The sequence below is a fragment of the Gasterosteus aculeatus genome, chromosome 7 (genome assembly GCF_964276395.1).
Source record: "Gasterosteus aculeatus chromosome 7, fGasAcu3.hap1.1, whole genome shotgun sequence".
Lineage (NCBI taxonomy): Eukaryota > Metazoa > Chordata > Actinopteri > Perciformes > Gasterosteidae > Gasterosteus > Gasterosteus aculeatus.
This window is the reverse complement of record NC_135694.1, coordinates 5,192,758-5,210,944: the sequence shown is the minus strand read 5'-3', so window position 1 is coordinate 5,210,944 and position 18,187 is coordinate 5,192,758. Positions and strand designations below refer to the sequence as shown.

At 46.4% G+C, this 18,187-nt stretch overlaps 3 protein-coding genes across 16 annotated transcripts; 2 read left to right on the top strand and 1 right to left on the bottom strand.

Annotated features, from left to right (window-relative positions):
• Nucleotides 1-2,028: 2,028 nt before the first annotated feature.
• tp53 (tumor protein p53) lies at nt 2,029-7,143 on the top strand. 11 transcript variants are annotated; one of them, XM_078107195.1, is made up of 13 exons: nt 2,174-2,308; nt 2,933-3,019; nt 3,193-3,296; nt 3,383-3,458; nt 3,586-3,756; nt 4,886-5,060; nt 5,188-5,300; nt 5,602-5,711; nt 5,811-5,932; nt 6,015-6,106; nt 6,197-6,267; nt 6,538-6,650; nt 6,691-6,746. In XM_078107195.1, the coding sequence occupies exons 2-12, from the start codon at nt 2,975-2,977 to the stop codon at nt 6,620-6,622; spliced, it is 1,164 nt and encodes a 387-aa protein (XP_077963321.1). In that variant the 5' UTR covers nt 2,174-2,308; nt 2,933-2,974; the 3' UTR covers nt 6,623-6,650; nt 6,691-6,746. The 11 variants fall into 11 exon arrangements, with proteins under 11 accessions (XP_040036917.1, XP_040036920.1, XP_040036921.1 ...); XM_078107196.1 differs by having other exon boundaries at nt 2,130-2,308; nt 3,386-3,458; nt 6,538-7,143; XM_040180981.2 differs by having other exon boundaries at nt 6,538-7,143.
• A 118-nt stretch (nt 7,144-7,261) lies between these two features.
• On the top strand, nt 7,262-11,783 carry LOC120821889 (receptor-type tyrosine-protein phosphatase eta). Of its 2 annotated transcripts, none has more exons than XM_040180973.2 (12): nt 7,262-7,396; nt 7,479-7,559; nt 7,924-8,015; nt 8,091-8,697; nt 8,851-9,099; nt 9,181-9,429; nt 9,549-9,672; nt 9,780-9,922; nt 10,029-10,280; nt 10,468-10,731; nt 10,938-11,035; nt 11,333-11,783. In XM_040180973.2, the coding sequence occupies exons 2-12, from the start codon at nt 7,514-7,516 to the stop codon at nt 11,399-11,401; spliced, it is 2,193 nt and encodes a 730-aa protein (XP_040036907.2). In that variant the 5' UTR covers nt 7,262-7,396; nt 7,479-7,513; the 3' UTR covers nt 11,402-11,783. The 2 variants fall into 2 exon arrangements, with proteins under 2 accessions (XP_040036907.2, XP_040036908.2); XM_040180974.2 differs by having other exon boundaries at nt 7,303-7,396; nt 7,482-7,559.
• Nucleotides 11,784-12,028: 245 nt separating this feature from the next.
• On the bottom strand, nt 12,029-18,137 carry LOC120821891 (uncharacterized). Of its 3 annotated transcripts, none has more exons than XM_040180978.2 (10): nt 16,931-18,137; nt 16,534-16,592; nt 16,020-16,162; nt 15,844-15,942; nt 14,878-15,009; nt 14,670-14,792; nt 14,461-14,589; nt 13,767-13,845; nt 13,487-13,513; nt 12,029-13,399 (listed from the first exon to the last, which is right to left on the bottom strand). In XM_040180978.2, the coding sequence occupies exons 2-10, from the start codon at nt 16,574-16,576 to the stop codon at nt 12,870-12,872; spliced, it is 1,305 nt and encodes a 434-aa protein (XP_040036912.2). In that variant the 5' UTR covers nt 16,577-16,592; nt 16,931-18,137; the 3' UTR covers nt 12,029-12,869. The 3 variants fall into 3 exon arrangements, with proteins under 3 accessions (XP_040036912.2, XP_040036913.2, XP_077963320.1); XM_040180979.2 differs by having other exon boundaries at nt 15,844-15,939; XM_078107194.1 differs by lacking the exon at nt 16,931-18,137 and having other exon boundaries at nt 16,534-16,674.
• Between the last annotated feature and the right edge of the window lie 50 nt (nt 18,138-18,187).

Below are 18,187 nucleotides of genomic sequence, written 5' to 3'. Positions count from 1 at the left end.
CATACGAGCAACGAGAGGGGGAACCCGACACCCTCCCGTGTGGAGCCAGGGGCCCCAAGCACAGTCATGTGTCTGTGTGTGACTCTGACTAAATGTAGAGTAACTTTACACCGTCAGAAGAGTGGCGTAGCGCCTACCCAACATACTTTACGAGTTCATTTGCGCCATCAGGGGGCGGACAGATGATAGCTTTCCAAAAAGTATTACATGACTTCATACAGAGGGAGCCAAGAACAATGATGGAACTAGAAGTACTGACTGAGAAAACGGCACGAATAACTGTGAAACCTCACACTCTGCAGTATTGTTTTTCACCCAAAAGCACACGTTCAGCACTATTTCAAAATGCAAAAAGTCAACTAAGTTGTCCGCCAAAACTGTTCATTGGCAGCCATTGAGTGTTGTGAAAAAAGTCACACCATAACATGGGCAGAAACACGCACACACATCATGTGCTTGCCTTCTATTACGCGTGTGTGTGTGTGTGTATGTGTGTGTGTGTGTGTGTGTGGTTTCTGGGATCAGCTGGTTGAAAATCATGTTACAGTAAAGTCTCGTGATGGATGGCAGGTGTTGCACGATGTGGTCAACGTCCGTAAGTAACACTCACACCAAATTGCATCTCCGTCATTTGTTGGCAGGAAAAATGAACTGAATGATTATGTTTCAAGACTTCAGAGACAAACATCATTGATGTTTTATCTTACGGGTGCCATGTAATGCATTAAAGAGCTGTACAAAATGACACTCGTGTTCAGATTACCAACCATAATGTCACAAAATGATTTTAAAAAAGAGCAGCCATTGTCTAAAGCTAAAATTCAATTTAAACGATTAATTGTATGGCGATCTCTGCTGTATGTGTGAAGCGGTTCTGGACCGTATCCCTTGGTAACCTCTGGACACGATTCAAAACACACACACACACACACACACACCACACACTCACAGTCATGTGGGTGGTTTTCCTGCCTCACAATGTGAATACCTTGAAGAAATAACAATTTGCTTACAGCATTCGGCTGCCACATTGTGCTAGCCCTTCTTTCTCTCCCCGCCTCGATCCCGTCCTGTCAAATCCCACCATTGTATCCAGGCCCCTTGGAGCGAGTTCAATGCGGACTCGCTGGCACCGTCACATTCACTCAAAGGTCAAACCGCCACCTGGCCGCAGAGTGGCACCGATGACGGCTGTGCACCCAGAGGGGGATAAATGCGCATCAACTTTCAGTCCTCTTTTAGGATGTGGCCGGTTTCAGGACGAGACGTAAGCAGGTCAGCGTGACCGCAGCCGCAAACGCCCGAATGAGTTTCTGTGCAGCTCTGGAAACCAGTGGTGGGGAAACTTATCTATGCAGATGATGGGCCTTTGAAGCATGAGGAAAGACCACGCCTTCCAGCACGTCAAAGCGGATTACCCAATTATTGATAATTATTGATTGTTTTAATCAAAGTGTGACAAAGTGATCCACTTGTTTTAGCACCAAGTGAACTCCAGGGATGTTGCTTTAAAGAGAAGAAAGTGTCTTGTGTCACCACTCACAGGTTTAGATAAAAGCAGCTAAAACTGCAAGGTGCTAGAAGTAATTACTTGGTTATTGTGTAGTTTGGGCCAAAGACAACCAAAGGATTACAATAGTAACAATGAAGTTATTATAGTTTTTAAATTGGGAATTTCCACAATGGTTATATCAAAATCCTGTATTTACAAATTATCACTTGATTTTCACTTGGTCAGCAACCATTGGTGTGAACGAAGCAATCGTTTTGGTTTTTAGAAAACCAAGTGGCACCCACTAAATATGTTACGATAAATTGCGGCGTTACGTTTTTCATTTCCATACCTCATGACGTCTCTTGGCTGCGTTTAAACTCAAAAAAAGATTGTCGTTGTTTTGATGCACAACATGTGCGTTAATATTGGAGAGAAAGGGGAAATAAAGAAGATTCAAACTGCGTCAACGTGTAGTTTGGGTGAGATGTAGACAGTCACAATACCGATTCAGATACAAAACCATGTCGTTGCAGCTATCCCTTTGATTTAAAACATTACTTTTGAAAATTGTAATGTTTCCGAGAAACATGAACGCAACTAGCGTTTCCGCGATGTTGAATTGAATGACGTTGGAGGCCAGGACGCTCTGTGATTGGTCAATGGCCAGATTTAAACCCTCCCCTTGCTCTTTGTGGGATTCCCCGACAACAACGTGCTCCGCTAAAACTCAAAATATTTTGGACTTTTATCTGCTATTTCAGTTCGCCTCCTCTACACCCACCTCTGACACATCTCTCTCGGACAGCGCTAGCGGTACGTAGCAGGTACCCGTGTAGTCGCACTCATCTTATTCTTTACAAAAAACACCCGCAAGCCACTTCATTTGTCCGATGAAAAAAGTTTTACGACAGTTTAGCTAGCGGCCGTCCGTCGAATTCCAAAACGTAGTGCTAACGTAATTAGCAACGTAGGCTAACGCTAAGCTCGCTAGCAAGCGGACAGCTATGGGAGTGATGTTTATTTTGCGAGCCCCGTTGTGCAGTCGACGTGATTTGCTTTTCCAGCTCATTTAGGCATTTAAGTCATTGACGTTTATTACTCCGAGTGACTTTGTAACGTCAATTGCCAACTCATTGACCCCGGTGTGTGGGCCTCCTGCCTAAAGATAACGTTAGCCGTCGTTAGCCGCCGCGACGGTAACGTTGTACCGTGTTTGTTTGTTCTGAGCGGCGCTGATTTTAGAGCCAGTTCTCGTCTCAGAATGTGCTAAAGAATCTGTGCTATCCGTTTGTACTGATTTTGATGTATTAAACTGCTGATCGACACCAACGTCAGAGAGCCGCTAGCAGACCACAAGGCCCAACTTTCATCTTTTTAATTGAGGATTTCCTCTTTTGGAAGTATACAGCATTGCATCATATTATTTTTATTTACAAGACTGAACGTCAACGTGCGAACTGACAGAACCGGCGAAGGCAGATGACAACAACTTCCAGTAAAACAGGCCCTGTCTTCTTCTCCAAAGTGGGGATTTTTGTAAATTATTTAGTTCTAGATCTAACATTTGTGAATGTTTATCAGTCTAAATACAAGGGCCCTTGGCAGCTAAACGGGAAACTTGTTAAATGGAGAGTTTGATTGGTCCGATTCTCGCTTCCTTTGCTACTGTAATTTGCCTTTTCCTAATGGTCTCTCAGCAGGGAGGCCAAACGATGATGGAAGGCACCGGCTTTGAGGGATTAGCCTTGGGCCAGGACCTGCCTGACAGCCAGGACTCCTTCGCAGAGCTGTGGGGAAATGTGTGAGTTGTGTTCTTTTTTTATCTTACTATTTCATCTTGTGTCAATTTACCACCAAATAAAAAGAGTAAACTAGTTTTGTCTTTAGCAGTGTTTCCCCCCCGCTCCTCAACCTTCCCTTGGCTCATCATAACGTGTGGCAAGATGGGAACATGGAGGCGCTGGTAAGCGTCACCAGCTCGCGCCTCTTAAAAAAAATAGAAGATACCTGTCGCGGAAAACTTCACGAATTAACATAGATATTTTTTTTTATGCAGACTGACTGAATCTTTTTCCCCACTGGTACAACAGCTGCCGGAGGGTTTCGATGAGAAGCTATTCGAGTTCCCCCCCGAGGTGTCCACTGCGGACGGTGTGACTCCCCCCGCCTCCACCGTGCCGGTGACCAGCGACCACCCGGGCGAGTTCGGATTCCAGCTGCGCTTTCAGAAGTCCGGCACAGCCAAGTCGGTCACTTCTACTGTAAGTAAACCTCAGCTAAAGAATAATACTTGTTAAATATTGGACCATCTGATTACATGTATTTCAAACAGACTAGTATCTATTGCAGTTGATTTCGTGTGTGTGTGTGTGTGTGTGTGTGTGTGTGTGTGTGCCAGATAACATGTCTCAAATCTATTTACAATTGTTTCAATAGTTACCACCAACTTCCACAACAGACACCTGTGTTTAGTGCAAATGAAATATCCAGTCCAACAGGACTCGGAAATAATTATTCTGCAACCGAACAGGGCAAGTATCAGCGGTTTGAGCCACTTGAAAGAGACAAAAGATTTTCTACAGCTCCTCGGTGATAGCGTTTACTAAACTGTCCATACGTGGTTAAAGGAATGTTTCATAAACTCTTCTCTTGTGTATCGATTTAACTCCCATCAAATCCAAATGAAATACAAAGAAATTTCAAACTCCAGAGTTCTGTAAGTTGAAAGGATTCACTTACAGTTGACTCACTCACCCGTCTCTCTAAGGCTTTATCAAATACAAAAAAATGTCAAACACAGAAACCATTTTGATTAAACCGCGTTAATATCTTACCTCAAAATAAGTTTAAAATCCGTTCTTTTTTTTTTTTTACACGTCATCGTGGCATTCATACGGCATCTCATTCATTCTGACTATTAGCCCGATTGTAGACCCGGTTCCCGCATTCGAAGAGCCAATGGTGGTTCAGTCTGAGCGGTGACTCACGCTGCGGTTGGCTGGGTTGGTTGAGGTTCGGGTGATCCGCCCCGAATCTCCCGCCCCCTGCTGCTTGTGCCCCGGTCTGTGTGAGAGTTGCTATCTGGTTTTAAAGCCCAGCTCTGACATGACGGGACATGTTCCTGCGTTGTCTTCCTCCAGCGCGCAACGTGTTAAAATGGCCAAAAGCCAGATAAAAGGTATAATAGACATTTTGATAATGTCTGCTTTGTCATTTTATCTACTCTATTCTTAAGTTTCAGATGTACTTTTATAACAGTATTGGATATTTAAACGTTATAGTAGTGTGCTTTAGTAGTTTTTTTGGAAGTGCTTGGCATTGGAGTCGTCACGTACATCCTCAGTGACAATAACACTTTAATAACACGTTTCTCTCTGTGCTTTCTCTCAGTATTCTGAGATCCTCAATAAGCTGTACTGCCAGCTGGCGAAAACCAGCCTCATTGAAGTGCTGGTAACCAAGGAGCTTCCTACGGGGGCTCTCCTGAGGGCCACGGCCGTGTACAAGAAGTCGGATCATGTGGCCGAAGTGGTCCGCAGATGTCCGCATCATCAGAAGGAGGACGGTATGGAAATCACTTTTGGTGACACGTTGCTTTATATATAGTGCGGAAGGATGTTTGTCTTTTCTACAATTGTGAGCGTTTAACATCTGAGCGGACTGACTTTTTTTTTTTTTTTTTTCCTATTCAGCTGCAGACCACAGCAGCCATCTGATAAGGGTGGAGGGCAGCCAGAGGGCTCAATATTTTGAGGATCCCAACACTAAGAGGCAGAGTGTGACTGTCCCTTACGAGCTCCCACAGGTGCGACCGCCCCGCTCGATTTGTCCGAGGGGGAGCTTGTCTTCTATAGCAGTTATTTTTACATTCCTAATATGTGAACCTCAAATGTTTTCTACGTGAGTATACGATCCAACAACAGTCTTTCACATTCTGGCCTTAAAAGTCAATGTACACAGATGTGTTTCACAAAAAAAAAGGCTGCATTTTTGTCTCCCTACGGATTCTATTGGGACTCAAATCGAGTAAAGCTGTCAGCTGCCCCCGATTGTACACAACAACGCGAGCTGCCGCTGACGTGGGGCGTTTTCTCTTCCTTTCTCAGTTGGGCACCGAGATGACAACGATCCTGCTGAGCTTCATGTGCAACAGTTCCTGCATGGGGGGCATGAACCGCAGACCCATCCTCACCATCCTGACCCTGGAGACTCCAGAGTAAGCGCTGCTCCTTGTAACAAATGGCAATGTGGCTGTTTTGTAGGGTATACACGAGTTGTCAGCATTGCTTGGTGAACATTTGTGTTTTCTTCTCAGGGGACTGGTTTTGGGCCGGCGGTGCTTTGAGGTGCGTGTCTGTGCGTGTCCAGGCAGGGACCGCAAATCTGAGGAAATCAAATCAAAGACTCAGATCGGCACTAAACAAACAACTAAACGAAGCAAGTTTTTATTGCGTTTCTTGAGGTATCGGTCTCTTGCTTTCCATTTCCTCCTCTTCTAACCTTGACTTTTTGTTTTTAGAGAACCCTGCTCCGACCCCCAACACGTCTGAGAAAAAGGCCAAGTCGGCCTCCAGTGCCGAGGAGGAGGACAAGGATGTGTTTGTCCTGCGTGTAAGTCGAGATATCCGCCCTTATAACGCCGGGGAGCTTTACAAAATCCTTCCGTGTTTTTTGATAAATCTGCTTCGATTTCTTCTGCAGGTTCGAGGTCGCGAGCGTTATGAGTGGTTGAAGAAGATCCACGATGGTCTGGAGCTGCTGGACAGAGAAAGGTAAGAACCGCATCCTGCCTGAATATGTCTCCGCATGGTCGACACGTTGAGGCTGCTACTCTTCCACAGGATAATTCACAAAGTCACACCCTGGATTTTAGCTTCATCTGTACGGTTGTAGAGATTACCTGCCACTAGAGGTCACTGTGCAATGTTTAAATCTGACCCCTGACTGAGGTCATCGTGTCCTTGAAACGGTTTTAAATTGCGCCAAATCTGTTGCATCTTCCTTCCTGACGCCGGGCGGATTTGTCCCGCTCTCTGTCGCAGGCTGTCCAAGCCCACGGTGTCCGTGAAACACGAGGCGGCGGCGCCTTCCGGCGGGAAGAGACTGCTGAGGAGCGACAGCGAATAAGGAGCCGTCTTCAAACAAACGTCCTCGCCTCGCCACCGAGCTCGCAGTCTTCAAATAAACGTCCTCGCCTCGCCGTCGGGTTTATTTCAGGCTTTTGCATTAAACGGGATAATCGGGTTGGGTTGATGGATGTCGGGCTGGCTGGTTCACCCCTTTTACTATTTGTAGCTTTTTGTTTTTTGTACACCAGAGAAAAAAAACTGAATTGGGAATTGAGGAATAGACAGAGATGCATGTAATGTGATTTTATTTTTTAAATTTCCAGACGATGCAATTCTTCCCGTCTACCACTTGAGTTTAATGTGACCAAACACTGTTCATCCATTTAACCACATATTTAAACTGCCAAAACAAGTAAAGAAACCTAGTAGATTTAATGTTTTCTTATTTGTTTAATACTTAGTTTTGTAGGAGATCTTTCTATATTTTTCATTGTCATTTTGTTTTCCATGACTTTTTTTGTACCATTTTTGCATTTTGTTATACAAATCTTTGAGTAAAAAATAAATTCCTAATGTAAACTCTTTGTATTTGTCACTCAATGTTTGTTTTCTGCGTCTTTGCTCGCTCAACCCTTTATTGCACTTCCCTTAATTACACCACACTCACTTTCCATATAAGTACTTTGCATGTTTGGAAGATGCAAACACGGGGGCATATTTTTCTCCCGGTGTTGATCACGTGAAGCTGCATTTATATTTCCTCCTGTTCTTTGTTCTGAGGTATTATTTCCTTCTGACGAGCGAAACGGACTCATCTGCTTCTGATACACCGGTGAGTAGTGAGGTGTTCGTCGTTAGTGTGACACGTTTAAATGGGATTTTGGGTTTGTTTTTAAGTTTTATTTTTTTCACAGCAGCAGTCCTGCATCTGGAATCTACTGGACTCATCATGGGAGAGTTCTGTCTCAAGGAAGGAATGTTCCTTTTTGTTTCCTGTGAGTATTATTATTATTTTTTTTAAAGATGGCAAGTATTGAAGGGAGGCCAATTTACACAGCTGAATGCTGCATGTTTGAGAACACTTATTTTAAAACCAGAATTTGCTTCTCAAAGTGACGCTAAAGTTTAATCAAATTTGCTAAAGTTAAGTTAGAAAAAAAAGATTTTCAGCCTTTTTTTTTTTTTTTTCAATTCATGAGTTTTTTTCAAAATGTAAATTTTCGGGCCTCCGACGCAACCATTGTTTCTGTCCCATTTAAACTGAATAGCTTTTGAATCTTAACTCTGAAGCTGTCCCCTCGAGCTCTTAACGCAACGTCGATCGATGCTCAACACAAACGTACCGTCGGTGTGTTTCAGCTCTGGTGCTGATCTGCGGCGCTGCAGAGCAAGACTACTTCGTTCATGACTCGGGGGGGCGGACGTGGGACGAGGCCAGGAGCTACTGCCAGGTACGCGCAAGCACTCACCTCGACCCTCTAATCCGCAACGCGTCATTTACTTCTACATTACAATGTCTACGTCAGGTCTGTTACAAAGATCTGGCGACGGTGACCCCCGAAAACATCAAAACCATCGCTCAGAACCTCACCGCCGACAGCTGGATCGGCCTACGCAGGAACTTCTCAGACGCCGGCAGCTCCAGCGCGTCCTGGTCCCGCTGGGCCGACGGGGAACGCCTCCTCTTCCAGAACTGGTATCCCGGCTGGCCTGTCTTCCAGAAGAACGTCTGCTACTGTAACTGTCCGACCACCGCGACCACGACGCGCTTCACCCCGTTCACGAGCCTGAACGCGCCGAGCTCGGCCGAATTCCCGAACATGACGAACTCTGCCGAATTCCCGAACGCGACTGGCTCGGCCGAATTCCCGAACGCGACTGGCTCGGCCGAATTCCCGAACGCGACTGGCTCGGCCGAATTCCCGAACGCGTCTGGCTCGGCCGAATTCCCGACTGGGGCGGGCCCAACTGTGACGAGCTTTGGCGAACCGGCGGTGCCGGGGGGAACCGAGTGCGTGCTGTCGCCGGACCCCGCGGGGAACTACGTGGAGGACTCGTGCGTGGCCATGCTGAGCTTCGGGGCCTGGGTCGAAAGGAGCTGCTCTGAGCGGCTTTCGTTCGTGTGTTATGAAGGTGGGACCTGATGCGTATCTGATCTGTGTGCGACACAAGTCCACCTCAACGTCGCTTCGGCGAAATGCCTTTTCAAGAAGGTCTCTCTCGTGTGTGTGTGTGTGTGTGTGTGTGTGTGTACACCTTTTTTGTGAATTTCTCTGCCAACCGCAGATCGTTTCCCCGGCCGAGTGGAAGTGACCGAGGTCACGTCGGAGAGCGCCGTTCTGACGTGGCTCCCCGTTCCCAACATCAGCCACTCCCGGGTTGAAGTCAAAGTCCACGGAAACGTCACCCAAAATGTGACCAACCTGTTGACCCTTGACCTGGTCGGCCTGACGGCGGGCTCCCTCCACACGGTGCAGGTCTTCCCGGTTAAGTGCGGGAGAGACATGCACCCGCAGCAGACCGCCTTCTACACCAGTGAGTTCGCCCCCCCCGCGTACGTCGACCTTTTCGTTGTTTGTTCGTTCTTCAGGGAACTGACCGGCGATCTCTTCTCAGAACCCAACAAAGTGGTGGACCTCGTCGTCGCCAACGTGACGGAAGCCTGCGTCAAACTGAATTGGAGCAAACCGGCTGGAAACGTGGATATCTATCACGTCAAATTCGGCGGCGCGTCGATTCGAAACAAAACTGAGGGCAGTGAGGTCTGCAACTTGACCCCCGGGAGCCCGTACACTTTCTTCGTCCTCTCGGGGGTCGAGGACAACTCCATCTGGAGCGACGAGTCCAATGTCACAACATACACCAGTGAGTTTCAACCCGGCGCCAGGGGAATAAAATTCAAATCAGGCCCACAGGCAAATTTTTCTGAAGAGCCATCTGACCAGAGCGGTGACGATGTCGTTGTCTATTCATCCGGCTTTCAGGGCCCGGCAAGGTGTCCCACCTGAATGTGACGCAGAACACGCACAGCTCGCTGCTGCTGGCGTGGGAGCGGCCCGCCGGACACACCACGGGTTTCAGGGTGACGGCCGCGACGGACAGTGATCGGTATGTATCCGCATGCCGTCCACAATGTACCCTACAAACTACAAAAACTAGACCTGAGGTGGGGTAAAATTGTCTTTTTTACTGTCTCCTCTTTACTACACTACCAGCGTGTTGTTTAATGAAACCGTGACGCAAGAGAAGGTGAATGTGACGTCGCTGCCGCCCGGCACCAAGATAACCCTCAACGTGACGGCCCTGACGGCCGGCGGCAAACTGGAGGGAGAAACCGTGACCGTTGTCAGCTACACCAGTAACTCCGGGCTTCTGGTTTAGCCCCTTTTTCCCGTTGCACCATCGCGCTTTCAGAACCACCGCAAAGACTCCCACTGATCTGACTAATTGTGACTCCCGCGCAGCTCCCACGCCGATTTCGGACCTGGTTTTGAGAACCACATCCAACACCCTCAACGCCAGCTGGAATTCAGCCAACGGGGATACTTTCGACGTGGAGCTGTGGCTGGATGGCGAACGCGTTGGCCCGATCTACAGCGTCTCCACGGCCGAGAAGCCCTTCGTCGGACTGAAGGCGGCGGCCAACTACGCGGTGAGGGTCAGCGCCGTCACTGGACACCTGCGCAGCCTGCCGAAGGAGGCCTCCGCGTTCACCAGTGAGTCAGCGTCGGGTTTTTCTCCGCATTCGGGTTTTGTGGCGATAAACGTGGAGGACTTGCGGCGGAGTTTTGGCCGTTTAGGCCATTTGAACCCTGCAGCGAATGTCTGGGTTCAAATCCCGTCACTATACGATCTATGATCAAAAGCACTTTGTCGCTGCCTCACTTCCTGTTTTCCCCGCAGAGCTGCTGCCGCCGACTGACGCCAGGCTCCGGTCCGCCGATAAACACCAAATCACCTTCGAGTGGAGCGCCCCTGAAAACATAGCGAAAGTGAATTACACCGTCAGGCTCTACTCCACCTTCTGGGGCCAGGACTGGTCCCACGCGGAGAACGAAACCTTCCACACGTTTGGCGGCTTGAAATCGGGGACGAACTACGGCTTTGAGGTGCGAACCGTGGCGAATGGGGCTAAAAGTGACCCGGCGGTTGCTTCAAATTACACGGGTGAGTCTCTTGGGACCTCAGGTTGGCCGGCGCACTTTAGCCTGTTAGCAGCTAACAGTGTTTCCTCAGCATACCGCAACATTGTTCTCTTTTTTGTGAGTTTCCGTTTTGGTGTGGAAAAAAAAAAACTGACTTGCAGCCGGTTCTGATTCAGTTCGGCGTTATGTCGGCGCCCTCTTCACACGTGTCGCGCTTTGTTCCCACAGTTGCGGTGAAGAAGGAGATCAGCCTGTCTATGATGTGCTCCTCGGCTCAGTCTCTCCTCTGCGATAAGCAAAGCACCAGGGATTCTGTGTTCAATGAGGTACGTCAGTCGCCGCATAGAGGTCAACTTCAGAAGCAAAAGTTGCCCCAAAATACTCCTCGCCGTGTGTGTGTGTGTGTGTGTGTGTGTGTGTGTGTGTGTGTGTGTGTGTGTGTGTGTGTGTGTGTGTGTGTGTGTGTGTGTGTGTGTGTGTGTGTGTGTGTGTGTGTGTGTGTGTGTGTGTGTGTGTGTGTGTGTGTGTGTGTGTGTGTGTGTGTGAGAGATCGATCCGGCTCGGATTTGTGTTTTATGAATACACTTTGGAAGTGCGTTTAAACCGCTTGTGTTTTGTTGCAGTTGAACACACACTTCAGGGAGCTGTTGGGCGACAGCGTTGTCTGGGAACTTGTGAAGCAGGAAAACTGAAAGCAACACGATAGTCATTTTTTATGAATGTTATTCTTGATTAATTGGTGAAGGTATTTTAACTGGTTTGCACTGTACGGCCGCTCAGGAAATGAAATATTATGCCTTGTCATATTTTGTAAAAAAACAAGATTCAATTTTAATCTATTTACAACTTTATTGAGCTGACTTTTGTCCTTTCTCTATGTATCTGTAATGTTATCTTTGCACCAATAGCGACCTATCGTACTTTTACAATTCAATGTAAAATCATCATGAGAATTTGTTTTTTATCACGTTTGACTGTAAACTTCCTGATAGTCTTATTTCTTCCTTGACAATTTTAACAACTAATCAAAGGTCCTACATGTGTTCAATAAAGATTTCTGCCTGATCTCACAAATGTTAAAGTTTTCATTGAATTGATTTATAGAATACTTTCACACTAATAGCAACGTTCTTGAGGTTCACTACATTTTCCCCAAATACTTATGTTCAACTTTAGTTAATGACCAAATATGAATAAAAATTCACAAAGTGAGGTTGAGCTGAAAAATAGCATTTTCAAATCATGGGAAACCGAATGTCCTTCCCTCCCTTTTCCAATACAACCCAATAGCTTTGTTTGATAAGGAGTTAATCGGTAGATAAGCAGCAGAAAGTTTATTTAAAGAAACGGATGAACACAGCGACAAAGTTGTTGAGCTTCAGGTTTGAGTTTTACACAAAGCGTTTGACTGAAATCCAAAGACGGAGCTTTACAAAAAGACTCATCAGCAAAGTAAGCGGAAAGCACGGCCTCGTTTGCGTTGCATCCTCTGCGTGTAGCTCGACGTGTCGCATACGGGCCCAACAATAACAAGCCGAGCTGCCGAGGTTTTTGTTGGTTTCAAAGTCTGAGTTGACCGTTACGTGTTTAAGTGTCGCGGTTTTATCTTGATGGTTGTCAGAGGACCAAAGGTGAAACCGCGTACGTGAACCGTTGATAAAGAAATCCTAATTTCAAAAATCACTTTTTCAAACTATTTCCACGGATGCAAGATGCTGTGGAACCTGTCAGCTGACTATTTGAGTGGCGGTTGCTACGGCAACAATACTGGTAATGATATAGCATTTTGTGTTTGGTAATATTTGGTGAGTATAGGAGAAGATCCATTCATTCTCATCCAGATGCTCGGTGTAAAATAAATGAAACTGATAACAAAATAAAACACATAATGTTCATATCTGAAAGGGCATTATAAAGTGCGTCCATAAATACAGGCAGAATGTCACGTCTACACATAAATATGAATGTTGTAGAAAAAGTGCTCTTTCAAAAAAAAAATTAGTTAACTGTCAGATCTTCATCTGAAAGACGAAACACAGAAACCGACATATTTACAATAATATTTAGGCAAGAAAAATTAATGTGAAACGCATTGGCTTTTTTTTCTAATGCCACTGCTTTAATAAATAAAAACAAAAAAAAAGCGTCCCGTAAGAATTGTCAATCCTCGCCATTGTCCATCTTCTGGATGACCAGCCGCGTGCGACCGTCCAGCGGGGCGAAGACCGGGTACAGCTTCCCCCTGAAGTTCCCGGTGAAGGTGTAGATGTGGGACTTTGTCTCCGCGTTGTAGAAGGAGATCTGCCCCTCTGCGTAGTCCAAGTAGATGCCCATGCGCCGAGGCGCCATGGCGACGGGCAGCTGCGCCTCCGGCTTGGCGCACGCGTAAAAATGGTTGGCGCTGCGCCACAAGACCCAGTAGCCCTGCTCGGGGGTCATGGGGAAGCGGCCGTGGCGCTTGGAGCCGGCGGTGGTCAGACCCACGCGCCAGTAGCCGTTTTTGGCGACGTCCACCTCCCAGAAGTGGCGCCCCCCGCCGTAGCCCTCCCAGCCCAGCGCGCAGGGCCAGCCGTCGAAGCGCTGCGGGCCCGGGGGCAGTTTCGCCTCCGAGGGGCCCTCCTGGACCCCGCGCTGGTCCTCCGACAGCTGGAGCCAGGGGTGGTTGGTCAGCGGGTCCAGAACCACGTCAGCTGTTGGGGCAAAGAGAGAGAGAGAGTTGATTGACATGTCGGCTTTATCTCTCTGAGGTGATGGGGGGGGGGGGGGGCTGATCTTACCCGCTGCACTGCGAATCCAACTCCACACTGAAACAGAGACACGGACGTTACGTTGAGATCGTAATGGATGAGCAGGGTAGATGTTTGTCTAGACCAGTGATTGGGCCACGGGGTCGATTTAAAGTGTGTGTGTGGGGGGGGGGGGATTAGGAAAGACAATTCACTACTAAACATTATCTGGTATTTTTTTGGCAATCGTCTAAGCAGGAGGATGAGGGCGGAGAAATTGCTTTTCTATTAATAGATCACAAGCCAAATTAAAATGACTGAAGATGTGCACCTGAGTTGGGGATGTATCTTGGGGTTCCTGCTGTCCAGGTCCTTTGCTTCGCCAGCAGCCACAACTGTGGAACCATTTTCTGAAAAGGAAATAGCCCAAATAATTCGAAGCACCCAGCCTCGTTACGACATTGCAGTTTCAAATATCATGTAAATGTTCTGTGTATCATGTAAATAACCTTTGCCTGGCTGTGGTGAAACCACCGGCCTTATGAAAGCAATGATGCAAAACGCAACGGTTCTTCCCTAAATAAAAGTCCCGGCGGTCACAATCATGCACAGAGACGGAAAAGGCCGGCGTGTTGCAGCACCGTCTGAACTGTAGCTGGAATAAAGTTAAACCGGCTCAGACTCCCAAAAATCTCCCCTAAAAAGTCAACGTAGGACTTTGCTGCAAACACCGCACTGGCGTGCGTGTGTGTGTGATCACGATAGTGGTGAGTTTGACAATAAATCCGTTATCAAGGATGTTTATTGTGGCAAGTTATAACAGCAGAGGCAGATCGGCCTCGTAAAGACAGAATCAACAGGGTCATTTATTGGTTCTTTGCACGCATGTTCAATGTATTACGCATCGAATAAAGTTGCTTTATAACAACGTAACAAATAACAACTGCTTGTTTTTGGGGATCTTTTTGTGTCTTCAGTTTATCTCTTCTTTTTTTTTTTTTAACTAGGTCTCGCTGGTTCCTCACCGTGCTGTCTTCTTCGAGCAGCGACCAGGTGATGAACTCCAGCAGAGGCAGCAGGTTCACCAGCCGTTTCTTCTTCAGGCCGAGCTGACGCAGCACTTTTCCCAGCTCGTCGCTCTCCACGCCGCAGCTCTGGGGGGAGAAACCCAACGGTTACAGCACAGCAAACGATTACTAGAAGACGTCCCACCTTCCATCTCAGGACCTCTCACCTCCGTGGCCTTTTGCAGCTCCTTTGCCCAATCCATGATCCTCTGCTCGGCCTCCTCGTTGTCGTCGTCCTCTTTATTTTCCTTCTCTTTACTCTCTGATGATCGCGGCTTCTCCCTCAGGAACTGAGGTGAAGTTCAGATGTGTTATTTCAGAATATTTTTACACACACACACACACACAGATGTGAAAGTGTGTGTGTGTACTGACCTCGTCGACGTGGTGGAGCTCGTCGGCCCACTCCAGGATCAAGATCCGGCTCTCCTCCAGACTGCGCTCGGAGCGGCTGTCTGATCTCTGGGGTTCTTTGCCGCTGGGCCCCTCATCCGGGTCGTCGCCGCTCTGCGCAACAACAACAACAACAACAACAAACGTAACGGGTGACGTTACCGCGTCATCAGGCGTATCAGTCAGTAAACTTCTATGCTATCGGGACGACACACCCGACAAATGACCAAGCCGGCACTCTGCACGACGGAGCAAAGTAATCGTTTCCCGTAGCAACGCTTATCCACTGCGTGTTGTGGGAGGCAGCGGTTCCCCTGACCTCGTGCGTCATAAGTAAAGCACTAAAAGGAAGAAACGTGGCACATTTGTAATCCTTTATCTTCAGCCGTGAACTTTTAACAGACTTGAAATGATCAACCAAGGGCCTGTGATGTCTTTTGATCTCCCTGACAGAATCATCACAGGCCTTCCAAGGTATTCCCTCAAACCTTTCCATGTTTGATCTTTGCCCTCTAAAGTTACAGATTTCAAGTCAATTAGAAAACCACTTGTTCAGAAGGCCGCAGTCTGAACTAAAACAAGCGAGGATTTCCCCAAAGCACAAGACTCTGGTATCGTTTTACAAGTGAGTTTAAAGTTTTTCTATAAAGCTGCATCGGAGACTTTGTTTTCTGTTCCAGGCAGATCGCACAGGTCTTCCACTTCTTTTCCTTAATGAGCCGCTCACATGTCCCATAAAAGTACCAGTGCGATGCCTTCGGTTCTTACACCTCATATTAGAATGACAAACCTTTCAAATAGAGATCAGAGAACATTTTATTTTGGTTTAATATCGAAGCTATATCGTCTTTTTTCCATGTTTGTATGAAAAGGAGGACTATACTCTGAATAAATACACTTAACGCGAGCCCACTCAGCCGTTTCCTCCCTCCCTCCCTCATCTCCTACCTTGCAGACTTGATCCACTTGCTTCTTCCAGTGATGGATGAACTGCACGCACTCCTGCAGGCTGCGCAGATCCTTCAGGCCGACCTGACGAGGATGCTGCTGCAGGAAAACGCCACAGGTCACGTTTGTTGTCACCAACCCGGACGGGCAACGAGGCAGAGGGCTCTCAACCGTACCTGCGAGCGCTTGGCGAGGTTGTTGGTGGCCCTGCTGGGGGCCGAGCTGTGAATCTGGACGTCCTCCTCGGGCAGCGTCCAGCGTACGGCGCCGATGGAGCTGCTGCGGGTGGCGTTCTCACCCAGCTTCAGCGCGTCCACTCCTGCAGGCGCAGCGATTTCAAGGGGGAGAAACAGACATCCAGAAGGATGAGGGCAAGAGGAAGGATTGCTTTTCCAACAAAGGAAGTGAACGGACATGCAGGCGTGTTGATATTCCAATAGCAACGACAGGGAAGGTAATTATTAGCTTTTTACAATGCTAGAAGAATGGTGACAATTACTTACAAGTCTAAGTCTTTAAAAGCCAAATGATTTACTGTGACTATTTATGAGCATCGGATTGGATGTGAAGCTGCATGCAACATTATTATTATTATAATATTATATTATTCATCCAGTTCAGGGATGGTTTATAAGTTATCGAAATATGTGGCAGTGATTGAATAAATATATAGAAATTAAAATTATATACTTTTAGTGGTTTTCAGGATACTCTTGATGCGCTTGACCTCCATGGTGGCGTCCTCACAGCTATGAAGCAGAAAATATGTGGAAAAATGTTAAAGAAGTGAAAGCAGCAATAGAGGAATATAAAGTCCAGCATTAATACTGTAAGTAAAAATATCAAAATGCACTTTATGTATCAAAAGCAGGACGGTCCTGGAAATTGCATATATCCTTGTTCTTTGTGTTGAATCCCCTTTCACTGATGTATGAATGTGTAGTTGTAACTAGCTTTAAATATATAACAGCGATAGAGAATTTTTTTAATTTTTTTTTTATTATTTTAAATAATTTGTTTTTACTTTTAGGAAATCGTATAATAAGTGAGAAATGGAAACCCGAGGCTGGAGCTCATTGTTTCCTACCTGTGGTCGGAGGTGGTGCGGCTCTGCAGCTGCTGGTGGAGAGGACTGCAGCGCCGCTGCTCTACTATCAGCCTTGTAGTTGCTCTCCACGTGGTTCTGATCTTTGCACCTTTTTATGGCCCGTAGGGCGGCGATTGAAACGACATGCAGAGGTCTTTGACACCGAGTGTGACGGGCTTCCCGGACGCTGCAGTATTGCCTGCAGGGCACGTAGGCCTGTGGATGGATTTGGAGTTTGTCCACTTTCACATTCCTAGGGAAACCTCATACCGTTGAATCAAAAATACTGTTTGAAAAATTGTTAACCCTTTTTTTTACATTTTTCAATGGAAAAAAAATTTCAATGGGGTTTTAATGCCATGCCTTTTATTTTTAACTTTTTAACTTTTCCCCTCGTATTTCTGTCATAATCAAGATATTTCATGATGAGAGGCTCAATTAAGGTCACAACATAAAACACGATGCCTCTTTGACGCACACAGAACTGTCCGTTGAGACACAGCTTCAAATAACATGTTGAAATGTCTAAAAGTAAACCTGCCTAATAGGCAATAAATACATCACACTCAACACGACTGTATTCATTTTAGCTTTAATTTACCATTAAAGCATCTGTAACATGAGTGTGTGCAGTTGTATATTTATCGATCAACTTTGAACAACAGAACAAAAAGAGAAAGACAAATTTATAATACTAAATGATGGCTGGTATTTCTGTAATATGTTTTATTATTTCCATAATTGTATTTTTTTTTTTTTTTATCCCTTTGTACAATCATTTGTTTTATTTATACAGATGTTCAGAGTTCATGGGTGAGGATACAAAGTGATGTATTGTGTTCGAAATATGTATGTGATACAAAAATAGAGACTGTAAAACCGATTTTAAGTTAGGATGAGGCGTTTGATATATTTTAACATATTTAACCCTGGTGTGTCATTTCAAATACTGGTTAAAAACAAATCGAGTACTGATGTAAAATGTCCTTTTAACCTGAAATTAATATCTGCATTTATCTCATTTCATAATGAGTCATTCTATAAAGGGATAACGTAACAACCTTGTTAGAGTTCCTCAAACCTTGACACAATTCCTGCACTGATTACAGCGGGATGTGACGTCAACGTGGTTTATGGGAAGCCATATTCACGCAGCCATGGCAACGGAGGGCGTGGTTTCAACAGCGCTGTGCAAAAAAAAAAAAAAGCTTTTCAGGGGCGTTGCTGTGGTTTAATGAGTCACAAAGAAAACTTTCT